Source organism: Cylas formicarius, unplaced genomic scaffold (assembly GCF_029955315.1).
Source record: "Cylas formicarius isolate icCylForm1 unplaced genomic scaffold, icCylForm1.1 PGA_scaffold_10__41_contigs__length_53128322, whole genome shotgun sequence".
Taxonomy (NCBI): domain Eukaryota; kingdom Metazoa; phylum Arthropoda; class Insecta; order Coleoptera; family Brentidae; genus Cylas; species Cylas formicarius.
The window spans coordinates 3,066,508-3,085,982 of record NW_026844214.1 but is presented as its reverse complement, the minus strand read 5'-3'; the positions used below and the strand labels follow the sequence as shown (position 1 = coordinate 3,085,982).

At 34.4% G+C, this 19,475-nt stretch overlaps 1 protein-coding gene across 4 annotated transcripts in view; it reads left to right on the top strand.

Moving 5' to 3' along the window:
* The window catches only part of LOC132699234 (neogenin), a 114,720-nt gene that overhangs the window by 66,935 nt on the left and 28,310 nt on the right, over window positions 1-19,475 (top strand). For all 4 annotated transcript variants that reach the window (XM_060665873.1, XM_060665857.1, XM_060665865.1 and 1 more), the window contains exons 2-6: window positions 5,390-5,555; window positions 11,380-11,516; window positions 13,189-13,402; window positions 16,408-16,632; window positions 17,540-17,684. In XM_060665873.1, the coding sequence (XP_060521856.1) occupies window positions 5,390-5,555; window positions 11,380-11,516; window positions 13,189-13,402; window positions 16,408-16,632; window positions 17,540-17,684 (887 nt within the window). The remainder of the gene's footprint in view (window positions 1-5,389; window positions 5,556-11,379; window positions 11,517-13,188; window positions 13,403-16,407; window positions 16,633-17,539; window positions 17,685-19,475) is intronic.

Sequence of the window (19,475 nt, the reverse complement as noted above, 5' to 3'; positions counted from 1 at the left end):
ATATCGGCTAAATATGCTAGCTTAGTACACCATGCATCATTTTCCAAATATTTTACGTATACATCATTACCCTCTTGTCTAAAAAAAACTAGCAATTCCTGTTTCAACTCATGAACTCGGGTTAGCACTTTTCCTCTTGAGAGCCACCTCACTTCAGAGTGCAAAAGCAAACATTCATATTTGGATTCCATGGTGTTACAAAGTTGTTTGAACATACGGGTTTTTAATGGTCTCGATTTAATATAATTCACCATATGTACGACTTGTTCCAAAACAGACTTTAAGTTTGCTGGTAGACTCTTCGAAATCAAAGATTCTCTGTGCAGAAAGCAGTGAGTAGAGACTATATTTGAATTTATTGCTTTAACTCGACTACAAAATCCCTTAATACTGCCACGCATGGCTGGAGCTCCATCAGTACAGATTCCTGCGCAATTTTCCCAGGATAATTTCCATTCTTCCAAATAAGATGATACTGAATTAAATATGTCTTCTCCAGTTGCGTGACCAATAAGTTCCTTGCAGAATAAAAACTGATTTATTATTTCAGTGTCGTCAACAAAGCGAATAAATCCGATTAATTGGGCTTTGCCACTTATGTCAGTGGATTCGTCAATTTGCAGCGCAAAATTTTTTGTACTTAATTTCGCCGTCACTGCGTTCTCTATAAAACCTGACATATCTATAATTCTTCTTTTTATCGTATCGTCCGAAACGGGAATTTTTAGGACGTCTCGCTGCACTTCATTGCCAAACATAATCTTAACAATTTCTAAACATGCGGGCAAAATTAGCGATTCTGCGATATCATGCGGCTTTTGCTTCAATGCAATTAGTTCTGCCACTTTATAAGAAGCGATTTGCGCTTTATCCGAAATTGTAACGCTCTTTCGAAAGCATGTTGCTTGCACTTCTTGATTTTTCAGCAATCTTTCGAAATAATCTTTACCTTTCGAAGTTAGACAAGAATGTTTTGTTGAAAGGTGTCGCCGTAACTTAGCCGGGACCATTACACTGTTAGCCAATTTTTCACCACATACAATACATCTCGGAATAGGAACATCTTGACTACCGCTCCATATAAAACCAAACTTCAGATATTCTTCCGAATAATGCCGAACTGATTCGGATATCTTTTTACGTTTATTTTCGGCATTTTTGTTGCCTTGCATATCTCCTTCAATTGAAGAAGACCTGCTTGTACTCGCCCCAACATTAACCTCACTTTCAGTCTTTCTTTTCAAAAATTTGTCCATATTTCAGATTTAAAAGTCTTGTATAAATGCTAAAATAAGCAACTAAAAAAGATAAGAATACTGTTAAAACTACACAACTTGCATTTCATCTTACCAATTTCCAACAATATAAAATATATATATATACAATAAAAAACACACTCACGAAAACTCGATATTTATATTAAATTATGGCTGAACCGCAGATCGAAATTGCGCTTTTGTTATTTACGTACGAAGAAAGAGAAACAGCACGAAATCAACACTACGCAGCGCTCCCTGCGTTATCGAGTACACTAGAAATTTAGTGGTATTCCCCGGAGTAACTCCAAACGACGTAACTGCGTCGTTCGATAATTACACTGTTAATATTATTGACTGTTCCGCGAAAATTTAGAATAATATTGAATATTTTTGCTAAATTTCAAATAATTAACAAAACTATGTAGTATTTATTTTATAGTAATAAAAAAATTTACTGTTTCTTATTATATTATATTCAAAATTTTCGCGGAACACCTGGGACAGCTTCGCGGAACACCAGTGTTCCGCGGAACGGCGGTTGAGAACCACTGCTCTAGACAATATCTTGAACACTACAATTATCAGCAAAAGTTACCAAGATAGAAAGAAATATACAAAGAGGTTTAATAAATAAATAAATGGGCAATAAATCCATAAGATCGTAGGCGTACATCGGCGAAAATTTGGGGTAGTTCTCGTAGTAGTTTGCCATTTTTTTTTTACAACATTCGCATTAAAAGTGTAACTTAACAGAAATTATACATGCCGATTTCAACAAAGTATGTCAAAAGCTGCGATATTTATAGATAAAAATGTTATTTTTTTAAAATAAAGTTTAACGCGCCCTCTAGTCCCAATATTTGCACACAAGGAATATGTCATTAACCAGTCTACCCGTCTTTTCGATTCACCCTGTATAAAGTAGGTCCCGAAAACGTCTGGTTTTCAGGGTTTTAAAGATTCTGTTTCTAGTCGGGATTTTATTAATATTTCAAAAAAATTTTTTGAGTTGTAATAATATTTTTTTTCCTAGTAGATCGAAAAATTATGACATCCGCTCCAAAATTATTTTCAAAAAAGCTGTTCAAACCGCTGATCTTTGCACTTGCAAAACGAGCAAAAGAGCGTATCTTCTCTCCCCGTACATTCGAATGAATCGACGCTAATCTCGAGGTGTCTAAATGAGGGCCTAACGAGAAAGCGAGGGTTTTTTTTCCCCCGCCCCCTTTTGATATTTTTTCGCCTCTCGCGACGCTAGATTTTAAAGAGCGTGATTATTTTAGAGCTTTCCAGTCCGCTGCGTCTCATTTGCAGGAGTTGTTCGTTTGGTTGTTTTCCCGCTTTTGCGTATGGGGATAGACTGTACCGAATGCAGGCTGATTTGAACTGTTTTTCTTTTTTGCGCGCCCCTTTGGGAATACGCGTTTCTGTTTACGTAACGTCTAGCTTTTTGATATTTTATTCTATATTCGAGGAGACCGAGCAGAAATTGTGGATTTATTTCAGTTGCCTCTATAATATTGAAATTGTACAGGGTGGCCGGTTTAAGAGGTTCCTGGTTTCCAGTAAAATGATCTTTTTTGTATTATTTCAAAAATTTTTCAAAATTGTCAGAAAAATTATATATTTTTAAATTATATTACATTTTTAAATACCCCTTAAAAGACGAATCTAAGGATGATATAGGATATGCGTATTATTAGCGTATATCTTCAGAACTCAGATTATGCTGGAATGATTTTGTTACATTCCTTATTAACTTTTAAGATATTTTTCTTCCTAACATAATTTAGAAAATAATACTTTTTCTCAGACAATATTCCAAATTGAAATATGTTTTAGAAAATAATACTTTTTCTCAGACAATATTCAAAATTGAAATATTTTTATCAAATACGCGGTGTTGCGATGTTTCGGAAAATGTTACTTCTCTCATTTTTTTTAAATCAAATACTCTGTATATTTTTGCATTTTAGGAGAGTCCTTTGAAGGACCAATCCAACATTGGCCCGCGATGCACCATTTCGAATTTAATAACCTTGATTCTGATATTCTGTAATATTTTTTTAAATGAAATTGCTGCATCGAAAATCATTTTTTTTAAAATTGCTGTAAAAATTATAGATTATTTTATTTTTAAAACAGTAACATTTCATAAACGTTTTCAAAAATGAAATTAATAATTTTATATTAAATTGTCCACATGTCCACCATTTTGAATTATACAAGTTTACCTAAAAATGTTTTATGAATTTAGTTGGTTAATTGCATCCCGAATTTGTTATTGCAGTACGAAAACGTCAAATCGTTTACACACAAAGAAGTCCAGTGGGTTTAAATCCGGTCTCCTCGCTGGCCAGAGGTTGCCATTTCGCCCAATCCAAATTCACTAATATCAGCACTTCGATGGTAAATAATTCGGCAATAAGATGGCGCTTATTGCCAAATTAAATTTGGATGTTCTATTTCAGTTTATTTTCAGAGCTCCGGTAATTTTGAATATTGTCTGAGAAAAAGTATTATTTTCTAAAATGTATGTAAATGTTTCTGTGTGACGTAGCAAAAATTTGTCCAACCTAACCCAGAATCCCGAAGATATTCGCTATTAACAGTGCATTAAAGAACGATATGTGGATATATATATCGTTGGATATATATTTGATCACCCTGTACGTACTTGAGTGACAATTGAATTAAATCAAATGAAATAAACATCATTTTGCGCTAAACAACTTTTGTATACTTACGTACAAAATTCACACAATATGTTAATTTTTTATGTTTAAGCTGAAGAAACGTTTTGTAGTATTTATTGATAGAAAATGTCAATTAAAATCCCACAAAATATTATTTTTTTTGTAGAAAAAAATCAAAGGCGCGGCGAAGATGTCAGAAATCAATAAAATTGACTTTTTATTTTGATAAAATAACGGAAGAGATGCAATGACGGCGCGTCTAGCTTTTTGAAAATACACTGCTCAACATTCGAAATGACTAATCAAAAATTAGATAGACCAGATTAGTTTCTAATTTTTTGTAGGGAAATAAAAATAGGCCCCATATTTTTTTTCAAGTTTTAACCAGTTGACACTATGATGTTGGAAATAAATTTAATATGTCGTATATGCTTAAGCTGACGAATTTTTTAAGAAAAAATTTCAAAATCTTACAGATACCTCAAAAATCACCCGAATGTATTTTTAAACTTTTATAAAATTGAGCAAAAAATGAAGCGCCGCAGCGACCAGCTTTTTGAAAATTCAATGCTCGACATTCAAAATGACTACAGAAAAATTGGTGCATGATTTTCATATGTTTCAAACGAATATATTATATTAATTTTGAATTATGTTTACGCCGAAGTAACGTTTTATATTTATTGAAAAAAATGTTAATTAAATACTCATAAGATATCACATTTTGAAGAAAGAAATTGAAAGCATTTAATTTTTTTTTATTACATCGCCCTAGAAATGCAGTTGCCTGAATTCAGAATTATAAAATTTTATATTATATTATACATTATATATATTATACTTTTGAAGCTTTTTAAGCTGAAGAAATATTTAATTTTGTCAATTAAATTACCACCAGCTGTCAAAAATGGCGCGAGATGTATATTTTTAATTTTAATTTTTTGTTTATTTCAAAAACCTTTGCGAAAATAGCAGGCAAAAGAAAATTAAACCTTGTGACATCTGATATCTGAAAACAGTTCACAGACTAACTCAGATAGTGAACAGGATTCAAACAATATCTGAACTATCGTTACTATTTGGTTGTTATGCATTGAAATGGATAATTAATAGTTTTTAACCATTTCAATTTAATAGAAAATGTCTATCGTATTAAAGGTTTGCGTAACTGCTGTACCAATATAAAATTTTAACCCGATAAGTGTCCCATTGAGTATCAATTAAATGCTGAATTATGTTTGATTTGTATTCAAATGTGTTTTATTTCGCACACCAGTCTACGTCTAATAAAGTATCCGTTATTATTTTCATGCGCTTAACTATACAGGGTGTTTCAAAGAACAGGAAGGTCATTGGATCGGTAAAGCTAAATATTGCTAAAGTCAACGAGATAGATATTGAAAATTGTTACATCTATTGAAAATGTTGTTCCAGGTTATGTGCTGGAATTTTCAGTGGAACCATCCGATACGGTGGTCGAAGCTGGTCAGTCGGCCGTATTGGATTGCGTGGTCAAAGCCTCGCAACATCAACAGAGCGTCCTCATCCAATGGCTGGACCAGGACGGATCGAAGTTGACATTCATTGGTGACATGTACAGGTAAATATCCTGTTCCCGTTTCCTTTACGCTAGGTTCAACTTGTTCCTATTTTTAATTCTAATTGTTTAACGCATTTAAGAATCACCAAATAATAAAAATAACAAAGGGTGACAAAAATTTAGTGATTTGATATTTTTTACGTTTTTGGAGTTACGAGCTAATAGAAAAACAATGGTATTGAATTAATTTTGAGGTGTCATTGTTTTAAAAATAGGTACATTACATAACATTTTAAAAATTGAAATCGCTACGCCACTGCCAATATTCCAGATACGTTTTGATATGTGTATGGTTCTTCTGTGGTTTAAACAACAATACTACGTTTAATTAAAAGTAAAAATTGGTGATCAAGACAAGCCTTGGTCGTTACATATTATTTGTAAGGTATGTGAAGAAACTTTAAGACATAATGGAATAATGGAACCAGGCGGTTCGCACCTACCTATGATATGGAGAGAGCTAACAAATAACCATGATTTCTGCACATGCAATGTTCGTGGTTATAATACTAAAAATTGGAAAGAAATGTTTATCCGAATCTCAAATCTGCAATTAGGGCCGTGTCACATGACCTAGATGTCTCAATGTCTCGCAATACAGCCAATTTAGAAGAATATAACACCATTTTTTCCTGGATCTGAAATAGATGAAGATACCCTTAGTGATGTTGGTGATATATGCAATCTTTCTCAGTAAACACAGTTATTTTTATAATCAGGCTTAGTGAGAGATTTAGGTATACCTAAGGATCTTTCCAAAATTTAGAATCGAAATTTCTAAATAAAAGTTTTTTTAAAATCCCCATTTGAAAATGTCAAGAGAGTCTAAATAGGGGCTATTAGCCGGCCACTGAATTGTAACTGGAGGTTAATGTATTTGTGAACTGGAAAGCTGGATGATGCTTATTTTTCCGTCGTGAAGGTTGCTTCATTAGTAAGAACAATTTATATATTTTTGAAGTCAAGAGAAAAAGATCTTTTTGTAACAGAAAATATATAGGGTCTTTTATTTAAAAATAAAAACTCGCTTGTTTTCAACTTTGCGATGTGCATTTGTTTCCTTTTACAAGTAAAAAAGATTATACTGCAAAAATTATACAGCTTTTGTATTAGCAGTTTTTCTCGGTGACTTCTGTTACCCCCTGTAGGTGGGTAAACAATTATAAAAAATAATCCTGTACCTCTAGAAATACTATAAGCGCGATAAGTCATAAGAGGAACGTAGAATTGTATTACCGAAAATCTACAAGATATTTTTTTTTTGGTTGATTCAATAAAATTGGTTTAAAATAAAATATCAATTGAGACGCATAAATTATGATTTAAAAAACTGATACATCTTGTATATTTAATTTTTTTGGATTGCGTGTTCACAGTCAAAGAAAGTTTATCTGATTAAAAAACTCCGAGCGCTACGAATAGAAATTTTTCCATCGGGAATTAAAACGTTATAAATCTAAAATGAAAAAATACCAAGGCGTAGGCCACCGGTTGCGTTCCAGTGACTTATGGGCGCCCGTGAGATTCAATTAACGAATTAAAATTAGATTTTTCCTTAGCCTTCGAAGAACGATCATATTCCGGCGAGTTTCGACGTCTATCAAAGACGTATGTTACGCCCATATTAATAATATAGGAGTCCTCTCAAACATCTATGACATTTTCGTAATGAAGGAAATAATAATAATAATAATAATAACAATAATAATTATTTAATTTATTAAACTATACAACAAAGAGAATAGGGTTGGGTGGGGCAAGACTGCCCCCATATTTTTAACTAAATTTACCCAAATTTTGGAGAAGCTTCTGGCCGTCGTGCCCCACTCGCCGCTATTTATAATGTTATGTATAATATTTCTAATTATTAATTAAAAAATTGTTATTCGAAATAAATAACTACTGACAAAACCTAATTTCAAAAAAAGAGACCTTTATGAAAGTATAGAAATCCAAAAAAAACAAAAAATCCATTAATTACAAAACCGATTCTAAAGTCCTTAACAAAATATATTATTTAATTTTAAAGTAACGAAATTAAACTATCCAATGTATTTGCTAATATATGCGCATAAAATATTTGCTGACAAATTATGTTTCGGTAATATTCGGTAATATTGTACGCCCTCTGCGGGCGAACGATGACATTTCCCGCGTACATTCTTCGGTTTAATTCAATAAAAAAAATCAACTCGTGTCAATAGTTCAAATATCTCAATAATTTTAATCAAATAAATGCATACCGCCGGATAATTTATCACGTTAATTGTGTGGGATCGTTCACAGTGAAAAGCACCTATTGTGGCCGTCGCCTATTAATCCTGTCAGTTTCGTTTCCCACGGAGCTACTCGATTCGATTAATTTGTTACGTGTCAAACTGGGACGACGAATTGATATGATGGATCGGTGGAATCGAATACCGTGGAACAAACGCCCTCGCAAAATGTCGATTGACAATTAATTCGACCGCGTTTAAAGTAAATATTCGCAAAACGTAGGTAATTTACATCTATCGTGGATGTTATTGTCATTCTGTACGTCTACGTCACGTGGTGTAGTGACGTAATCAAAGATGGTCCGTATGTCTCTGTTGGTACCATTTTTAGATGCGGTCCGATTTTAATTGATTCATTAATTACTACCTACTACGGTAAACAGTGCTGCGCCGCAGGTGGCCATGATATTTTCGTAGAGAAGGTGGGGACCTTTTGCGCAGGCGTCACGGCCACATTTCCGTAATTTTTCTGGAGAAATTGTTGGATGAGGACAATAACAATGAAAGTCGTAAGTATTATACATACTCTTATGTATTGTAGTCCTTTCCTTGTAAATTTATGCTAAAAATAGCGTGAAAAAATGTTTACAGAACATATGGAATATTGAAATATAAATCTAAAAGAGTTTGGGGAACCAACTGATATAGTTGGAACTTTCGAGTTGCATACACAGTTGAGACAGCTGTCCTTCAACTGTCCTGTAATTCATCAACTACTGAACCTGAATGGGACCCGTCAGATGATGAAACCCTGGAATTCAAAAGAAGACTTATGCCTTCTGCAAACAACAGGCTTGCTTCTACCAATGGAAGAAAGATCAGATTCAGTACACTCACACACCTATATCCGATGAATTTAGATCATGTGAGGAACTAAAAAATAGGCTCTCTGGAAAAACTCCGCTTGAAATAATTTTTATGTTTTTTGATGACAAAGTGAGTGATTTGATTTTAAATCTTACATTGCTTTGCGACTTTTAAAAACTGATAAAACAATTATTCAAAGAAATCTTGCACCTGCCATAGATGAAGTGCGTTATGATAATCAAGGTCACATCATGATTGTTCATGCTAATAAAGCCCGAAGGAGATGTAGAAGCTACCACAGCCACACAATCTACGTTTGTAATAAGTGTAATGTGCATACTTCAGGCTTTGTAAAATATCACCAAAAATGTATCCGGGCGTGCCCTCACGCACCATAAAATATTACGCGTTTTTTTGTATCAAATCAGGTTCTATTTGGAAAACAATCTACTTTTAGTTGTTTTCTGTCGAATTTGAACTTTCTTTTCTATATTTACGTATAAATTATATGTTACATGTTTTTTCCTGGTGGTTCGTTTACGCACCAGTATTTTTTTGTATGTTTCGGGTTTTTATTTTTTTTTTGTATTCTTAAGTGCAACAAAATAAATAATTTCAGAGCAAAGTAAAGTAAAGGCAAGTAAAATAGCAGCGCATTAAAAGTTTACTTTGCTAAAACTTCCATTAAGGTGCACCGTATTAAAACCTATAGTTGTACCAGTTTTTAGTATATAAAAGCTGTCGTTTAAAGGGCACATAAAACCCCTTTGTTGCGCCAGTGCGGACTGCATTACGGCACATATGGCGTGTTTAGCCCGACAAATAAATCAGCTTTACTTAGATGTCAGGAAACTGACATCGGTTACACTATGGAGCCCGAGCAACGAAAATAACGGCTCGAAATATGATAGGTTTAAATAGATCCATCTCGTAGATAAACGCTCGAGCAATGTTTCTTTTGGGTTTCGAAAGGTGTGTCTGCCTTGTGTGCTTTCAAAGACAACTTTAAATAGAGTGATAGTCTGGAATGGCCAGCCGCTTTTAGATTGAAACGGAAACTGATAAAACGCGTGAATATTAATTCACGAACGTCTGTAGGTGGGTACGTTAATGAGAGGCACTTCCGGAGTATTTGTACAGGGTGGTCGTAATTGGAGCGTTTTAATGGGAACTACATAGAGCAAAATCGAATTACATGTCAAGGGTTCGATTTTTTAGACACATTTAATGGTTAAAACCGCATGGCGATATCTTCGTTACCAACCGAGGACGTTTTGAAAACTGCCGATACCTTTTTTAACTGTGAAAATTTTTTGTTTCGGATCAAAATATTGTTGGGGCATTTTTTAAGACAAATGCAGTGGCGTACTCAGATTTTTTTCGACAATTCTCATAAATTAATACAGCTTTCTTATTTTATATGGCAATCATCCAAATCCATCAGGATCAATGAAGATTGCCAACTGATTTAATATGACATATCACATTGAAAGTCTGTTCAAACATTTCAAAAAAATTATTTATAAATAATATAAATTAGTTATTTAGTCGTATATCTCGATTGGTTTAATTCATCTCCATTTCTGCTAAAGTCTAAAAATTTGTGATCTTAAATGATTCGAGGACATTTTGAAAACCATAGCATTATGAACTCTTTGCCTTCGTAACACAACTTTCGACGACCTGGGAAGTCAAAACAAACAAAAAGAGATATAAAACAAACAAAAGGACCGACTAAAAAAAAATCGGTGCAAATTTTAACTGTCAAAATGATGGGGATGCGACGCCATACTTCTGCTTCTCTCATATGACAATGACAGTGCTGGGACAGTTGTGATGTGAATGAATACAGTTACCAAATGGAGCCATAGGTATGTTATTATTAAATACATGCCTATTTATACATTAAATATATATTATATTATTATATTATATATGATATGTGATATATATAACGAAATTTACGGTGTGAAAGTGGATCAACTGACATTCTTTAAACCTCATAATATATAATACTATAATAATAATAATACTATATAATAATATATATCATATTGAAATAATTACTTACCAAAAGTTTCCAATTTTATAAATAATTACCCTGAAATGTAGGTCACAAATGACTAAATGAGCTATATTGAATCAAAAATATTTTTATTTCCATTATAATTTTTTCGATTTTGCCTATAAAAAAATCTAAAAAATTGGCTGTCACCACACCGCTAACAAAGGGCAGAAAAGGTATTTAAATCAAAGGAGCAGTACTTTGATATAATGAACTAAGCAGATCCTATTATTTTTTATTTGGTCTAAATAAATAATTGTTCGTTAGAAATTAACATCCAAAAACATTTTTCAAACAATTGATTTAAGATATTCAAATACGTACATTTATTTGATACAAACAAGGATTAGTTTATTAAAACAAATTTTGTTGAAAAGAAATAAAGTCAATATTAGGGTAATTTTTTTCAGTGTCGTTGCAAATATAAACACAGGCATAGACAGTGGATTTTTTATTATCATATAAAAAATAAATAAAAAAAAAAGAAAATGTGTGACTCCGGCATATTAATTGAAGAAAGTAGTTTTCCTGCGGTGTTGTGTGTAACATATGTTAAGATGTCGAGTCAGGTAATATTATCCGCTGGTCTTCTACGTTTTCCTATTTCTTTAATTCGGAAAACGCTGCCTGTAGAACCCGCACGGCCGTACATTGCAGAGGTTTCATTTAATTGCAGGTCTCAACTTACCAACGGATCCCTTTACATTAACAGTGTCATCGAGGAACAAAGGTTAACGGGGACCTATCAGTGCATGGCCACGTTGCCAAATATCGGTTCCGTTGTCAGTCGCAGTGCCAAACTAAGCATAGCAAGTAAGTATGGCCAATGAAAACGAAAAGGTTATGCTCGAATCAAATTAGCTTTGCGTGAATGTAAATTCTTTAAGGCGCCGAACGTTGGTGGCTAACGTTATGTGTAAAAGAAGACATCATTTTCCTCATAATCATGAACCTTGATCTTGCTTGTTCAATTCTGGATTTTATTTCTCGTGAATGGTCCCAGTCCTCGCTTAATAATTGTACCTGATATCTTCTTGACTCTTTCGAGTTTACTTTGGCCGATCTACAGTTCTGCATGTCCTAGGGCAGCGCCAAAATTTCCCTGCCTGAATATGAAAGAAACAAAGTAGAGTAACAATTTTGTATTATGTTTCAATATAATCCCCCTTAACTTCAATACACTTACTATATCTCTTTCTTAACAACTCAATCCCTTTAAAAAAATATTCTTTTGGTTTGTCTACAAAATGAACTAAAACAGCTTATTTAACTCAACTGCGTCGTTAAACCGCCGTCCGCGTAAGTCCTTTTTCAAATATCCAAACAAATGGGGGCCATATCTGGACTATAGAGAGGAGGATCATCTGTTGGAACCCACACTCTAAAATGGCACCTTGTGCAACACCAGCAGTATGGACAGGTGCATTATCGTCCAAAAGACGTACGCCTCTGGTCAGTTTTCCTCGACGTTTTACACGTATGCAGTCTCGCAAATTATGTAATAATGTTGCGTAATATTCACCATTGACAGTGGTATTAGATTCTTTAAAATCTATCAAAAGAATTCCTTCACAATCCCAAAAGATCCTTTTTTTATTGACTGGCAGACTCTGAATTTTCTTGGAGGTGCCTCACCTTAAGACGCCACTCCATTAATTCTTTTTTCGATAAAGGGTCGTAATAGAAAACCATAGTTTCATCTTATATCACAATAGTTTCTATCACAGTCTTCGATTCTGACCTACAGAGTTCCAAAACAGACCGCGCACAATCGACACGGCGTAGTTTTTGAATAGCGGAAAGGTTTTTAGGAACCCATCTTGCACTAACCTTATGCATACCTAAATGATCATGCAGGATTCGACGAACACTTGTATCAGAAAGCTTAGTAACTTCTAAGATTTCCTTGATCTTTAAACGTCGACCTCCACTGGTCGACCAGTTCTTGAATCATCTTCAAGGGACTCCTGGCCCATTGGAAAACGTTTTGCCCATTCTTTCACTATAGAATACGAAGGAGAACTTTGGCCGTACACGCCATCCAGTCTTTCTTTAATAATTTTAGGTGCGAACCCTTCTTTTGTCAAAAACTTTATGACTGCTTTATACTCAATTTGCGTTATTTGCGATATTTTTTCGGACAAGTCTTGTTTAAAATGCTGTCAATAAAAAACTATTTGACGCAAGACTTCATTTTTTAAAAGAAGACATGGTTTTATCGTGATACTGGAGCTGCATCTATGTCAGGCCGGGAAATTTTGGCGCCAACCTCGTATATTCGGTTCCTAAAGACCGTAACGGAGACTACGGGGGCTATTCCAAATCTGATTACACTATTTTTCAAGTTTAAAAAATGTAGATCAGTAATATATGAACGGCATGTTTCTACCGTCAACAATATCGGAGTTTTGAGGTCAAATCAAAAATCTGGTATCTATGCCATTTTACGCGGTCTAATTGGAACGGAACTTTTTTTTATTCTTAGGACTGAATGGTTTCTTCGAAGAACCGCAAGATAATACGGTCTATATCGGGCAGAAGGCCCATTTCGCGTGTTACCTAGACGCCATTCCACCTCCGAAAATACGATGGCTGAAAGACGAACGACCATTGCAAATAGACGATTTGCGAATGACGATCTTACCTTCTGGCGCCTTGGAAATCGACGAAGTAGTCGAATCGGACCAGGGATCCTATAGGTGAGAGTTCGTATATATATATATATATATATATATATATATATATATATATATATATATATATATATATATATATATATATATATATATATATATATATATATATATATATATATATATATATATATATATATATATATATATATATATATATATATATATATATATATATATATATATATATAATCATTTGGTTTGGAAACACTCCCGTACTACCGATTTCCGACATATTGAGGATGATTCAAAAATTAACTACACAGTAAATATCTAGTAATACGTGTTTGCACCAACACCAATGGCGTGACCAGTATGCAAACTGAATGTTACTAAACAAAAACACCACATCTAACTGACCGGTGATTGATGTTTTCTGCAATGTTAAGATATTTGTGCCACCATTTTTGATTTTTTTTTGTTATCGATGTGTGTCTATGAGACGCTATGATATGCCAGACTAAAGCATTGCAAATGGTGCGGACCATCTGAGTCCGCTCCTTGTCAAGTAATAAAATCACTAAAAAACTATAAACTTCATGGGGTGCGGTTAAAAGTTTACTCTATAGTCCAAGTTATACTGAAATCCGTAGGTAGCATCACTGACGTCGGTCAACAATCAGGCCAAAATTTCGTTGCTCCAGTCCAAATTTTATCTCAACATTTTTACTTTACCTAATTTTTATGTACAGGGTGATAATAATTGAAGTGTTTTAATAAGAAAACCTTATTTCTGTACTAGATGGGACAAAATCGACTGACATGTCAAGGGCATGATTTTTGAGAAACATATAATGGTTAAGACCTACCAATTTTCGGCATTTATGAAACTTGCCCATCAGTTTTTTATTTACTTTTTATATTCTTTGGATTCGGATGACAACATTATTATGGCATTTTTTAAGGCCATTGCAGTGGCGTGCTCAGATTTTTTCTACAGTTCTCCGTTTTCTCGTAAATGAATACAACTTCATTGTTTTTTTATGTCAATCATAGTTACGTATGTGATGAAAATAGCGGAAATATGGGGCATTTTTTGTTTATGTATTAGTAAGCCGTCCATAAAGCTGTCAATGTCAGTTACGGGCAACTTTTATTCTTTATTGAATTTTGTGCTCTGTCGCACATAATTTTAGTGGCCAAACATAAACTTTCAGTTTATTTAGCAAAATGTACCATAATTATGAAAAGTGGGATATGATAAAGTGTTACTTTGGTCAAATAAAAACGCGGACGCAGCTAATTTGTTTCAGTACATATACAGAGCGGCACCAATCAGACAAACCAATATTTCGGACGTTAAAAAATAATTCAACCAATTACGGAAGCTTCAAAAAGCCAAGAAAAAATCAAAACCGCTTAAACGAAGAACAGGAAATTCGAGAATTGTATATAATTGGAGGAGTATTGGAAAGTACGCCACTGCATTTGTTTTAACAAATGTTATACTCTAAATTTTTCATAGATAAGAAAGTTTTGGGCAATTTTCAAAAGGCTTTTTTTTTGTTAAAACACTCTAATTACGACCACCGTGTATATCAGTGACATTTTTTACCCTTGCTCGAAATAGGAAATGTCGCTCTCAGAACTGCTGTCAGAATTAACGCTAACAATGATTTTCTCCCTTCTCCTGATTATTAGCGGTTCATTTTCTATTCGTTTTTTTATATGACTTGTTTGACATAACTACTCCAATTTGTCAAAGATGTTAGGCTTTCACGGCCAGAAACTACACTGCTAAGTATTTCCGGGCTTTTGAGCCGTGGTCCCGAGATTACACTCGACGTTTCGTCTACAACTGCGGCAGACATTTTCAACAGAGGCGATGCGGTAACGGTCGAAGTGATCTTCCGTACTGCTCTCCGATGACTGATTTTCCTAGTGGAGCATCCCCGGTATTTAAGCTTGCTGGTGTGGGCGTGGCCTCGATATTAGGCATAGGTCGTATTCGTCCGCGTAAACATGATGCTTTGTTTATGACCTGAATCCACGTTCTGCTGACGTTAAGGCCTTCTTCTTTTCTGTTGAAATTATTCTGATGTTTCTGAATTTCAATGGCTTCTCTGAAAAGTCGTGGATGAAAATGTGTTGTCCTATCCAGTACCTGAGTGTCTTCCAATATGATGCGATGATTGTCTTTGGTAAGAGTATGCTTCGCCACTGCTGACTGGTCCGTCACAGAAGCATGGAATTCGGTGTTAATAAGGCATTCCTTGTACCTTTGGCCGGCCTCAAGCTTTGTCGGATTGTGGTGGTTGTCCTAAAGAAGACTCGAACATTGTGTCGTTCTAAATGTTTTCAGGGAAGCCATTGAAATTCAGAAACATCAGAATAATTTCAACAGAAAAGAAGAAGGCCTTAACGTCAGCAGAACGTGGATTCAGGTCATAAACAAAACATCATGTCTACCCGGACGAATACGGCTTATGCCTAATCGCGAGGCCACGCCCACTCCAGCCAGCTTAAATACCGGGGATTCTCCACTAGGAGAGCAGTACGGGAGATCACTTCGACCGTTACCGCATCGCCGCTATTGAAAATGTCTACCGCAGTTGTAGACGAAACGTCGAGTGTAATCTTGGGACCACGGCTCAAAAGCCCGGAAATACTTAGCAATAGAGGGTCTTTTCTTTTAAATCATTCACTCTAACTTGCAATTATTGTCTACTCCAATTTGGTTCAGTAACATAAAATAAATAAAATACATGGAAAAGAAAAAAAGTGTTCTAGGTAAAGTGCCCTTAAATGTTAAATATAAAATTAAAAAAAAAAAAGAATTTTACTTTACATTACTTTACCACGTTGAATCTTTCCTCCGAGTTTCTGAGCTCAATTTCCGAACACCCTGTATAATACGTAGTTTGGCGTTTAAAAACGTAGATCCGGTCTAAATTATTGAGCTGGTACTGTATACAAAGAAACATAGTTTACAGGAGGGTTTCCATTTCAAATCCGTCATACTCAATACGCCGTATAACTATGATTACTATGTTTTTTTTTTTATATCGCAGGTGTAATGCTTCAATCCTAAATTCGTACAAGCTAAGCAATAAGGCCATTCTATTTATAAACGGCGATCAAGAACAGGCGGCTCACATATCTGCCCCCGTGTTCATAGCGAAACCCAGGCCGGCGACGGTGGTTGAGGGCGAAAATGTCTCTTTGGATTGCGCGGCCAACGGCAATCCCAACCCAGCCATCACGTGGCTCAAAGATGGTTACGCCATAGACATGAAGTAAGTGCTCGCCGAGAGGTTATTTTTTTTGCCCAGGGAATTAGGGGGAGGAGCGAAACTCGTGATTTGTCAACGTCACAAGACGTCACGTCTTTAGCGCCTTTTTTAAGATAAATATTATTATTAATTCACCAGTAGTTATCACATTTGCATTATCCCCATAGCACGTTGATAATAATTTGAAGAATAAATACTCGGACTCAATACAATTATGCTTTAAGAATACATTAAACAAATAAAAAATTAGCGGAGCTGTTAGGTTAGACGTGTACCGGCTGTCCCATCTACTGTATCTCGCAAAACACAAAAACAGTCAAATCAAATGACAAATGATAAAATTATTTATTTATAATAATAATAATAATAAATACTTTGTTTATAATATTTGATGTTACCAATTTTAAGCCAAACCAAAGGCCTAATAAAACGCAGACGGGTCAGTTTATGATCTGAAGATTAAAAATATTATAATTTCGTCTATACAGCTTGTCCCAAATGTGTCCCCAACTTAGTAATTTTAAATGAATCACCCTGTATATATCGACATTTTTGTAGTCTTCGGTTAAAATAAAAGTCACTTTCTTAAGAAATTCCTATTCGAATTTTGCATTGTTTAGGCAGAAATTGAGGTTATGTTTTTTTTTCATATATTGATTGATAAAAAATTGTGTTGTGACGCTACTGATACAGCTATTGCAACGGACATTTAACCACGAACTAAGGAGATGATACACTGCTCAAGCTCATCCCCCTTCAAAAAATATATAAGCAGGTACACAGTAGAATGCGAGTCAACAGGATGATGAATTAGGTATTTTACAGGAAGGAGTAGAAAAATAGTATTACAATAGCCTGTCGAAGTTTGCGATTTAAGATTTAAAACGAAACTTAGATTTGTCTATTTCAGCGACTTGGACAGTAGATTTAGTTTGGTCGGGTCGACCAGTTCGCTGAGAATAACGAAAATCCAGGAACCGGACGGCGGCACCTACCAGTGTCGTGCGGAAAATAGAGAAGACGCTCTGGACGCGTCAGCCCTTATTGTAATTCAAGTGAGGATCCTTTTGAAACCAATGGGTTGCTGCCGTAGGTTGCGGTGATCTCTATTTTTAAAATATGCACACAAAAATTCTTTTTTTGCGAATTTGAAAATAATTTCAACCGTTATACGAAAAAATTGGAATTTTTATATATTTTTGTTCTTCCGGTGTCTGCCCTATACGGAAGTTGGCGATTACCGATATCGATAGTTATTCTTCAGAAGGGTGTTAACCATCTAAGGTGGGAAAAAATAATTCTCGAGAAGAGCAATAAATCATTGGCGTGCGGGATTAAAAATTTGATATATTAAGAAAAATAACTTTTGTGATTGAAAAAATATATGTATACTGCGGTGGGTGGATTCAAATCACCAATGTCACGTTCATAATTGCTCTAAAAATCCTTATTTAATTTTTCTAGAATGCCCGGAAAAACCACACCGAACCGTTCCACCCTAATATATTACAAAATTGGATTGTTTCAAAAACTAGGGGCACAATGAAACAACATTGTTAATATCAATTTTACTATAAACTTCTAAATTCTAAGAACTATTTAATGTTTTATTTTTAATTATTTAGAAGACAAAATTATTTTAACCTAATAAACAAAACACAATAAGTATTAGAATGCAAAATGTTGAAATTTAACCTTTTACATTTGATATATTGAAATCTTTTGCCGTAGATATTTAAATTGAGCCCTCCCTATTCAATACACCGAACGCACCTTTTTCGTACTGAATGGCAACTATTCGCTAACTCTATATGGCTGACAGAAGCAAACGCTTCTTGAGTGGCTTCCTCTACATCTGCTTTTGTTTGAATAAACATGAGATCTTTTAACCTCCCCCATAAAAAAATCTAGAGAAGTTAAATCAGACGATCTCGCAGTCCACATTGTTCAAACTCTTCATTTAAAATTCGTGAGTTGTATGCGGGACACCCATTTTGTTAATAACAAATACTCCTTCCAACAATTATGTCAACAATGTCAAGTCTTCCATAAATGGAGCATCACTTGTTCGCTAAATATTTACATAAGCATTCGCTGTCAGATTTTCATTATAAAAAAAAATTTCCCACAAATCTACCTCGGAGAATTGAACATTGAATCCAAAACCACCTTGCCTATTTTAAAACACTACAACATGAGAATGTTCTGTGCTTCAACGATATGGATTGTATCTGTTAAATATTCCAGAACATGGAATTGAAAATTAATATTACTTATTTATTTTATTTTTATTTATTTAAAGAAGTCTAGCTAGCAGATATGAGGCCCAACTAACAGCTAGGATAGTAATGATGATATGACAAAACTTAACTTAATGTTTAGAATAACAGAAATATTAACTCTAATAAAAAAAAGAAGAGAATATAACCAGATCTACTTAATAATATTGAATAGGAAATATATATGCAATGCTATTAATATGACAATTGTACCCGGGAGACCAAACTACTGATGCATACTCCAACTTAGGCCTGACGTATGCCGTATTTTTATCACTTCTGTATTTTGAAAGTATCTGGTGCAGCGTACGACAAATCCCCAGCTTTTTGAGGCTTCTCACATTACCTTATTAACATGAGGAACAAAGGAGAATTTCCAGTCGAATATTCCTCCCAAGACACAAAAAGTGTGAGAACGGGACAGAGTCTTGTCAAAATAATGATAGTCATATTTCACAGCTGCACTCATGGTGGTAAAAGAGACAACTTAGTATTTAGGGACCAAATGTTGATTTGCTCCAGACTATCTTTACGTCATCTGGATATATAAAAAACTGACGTCAAGGT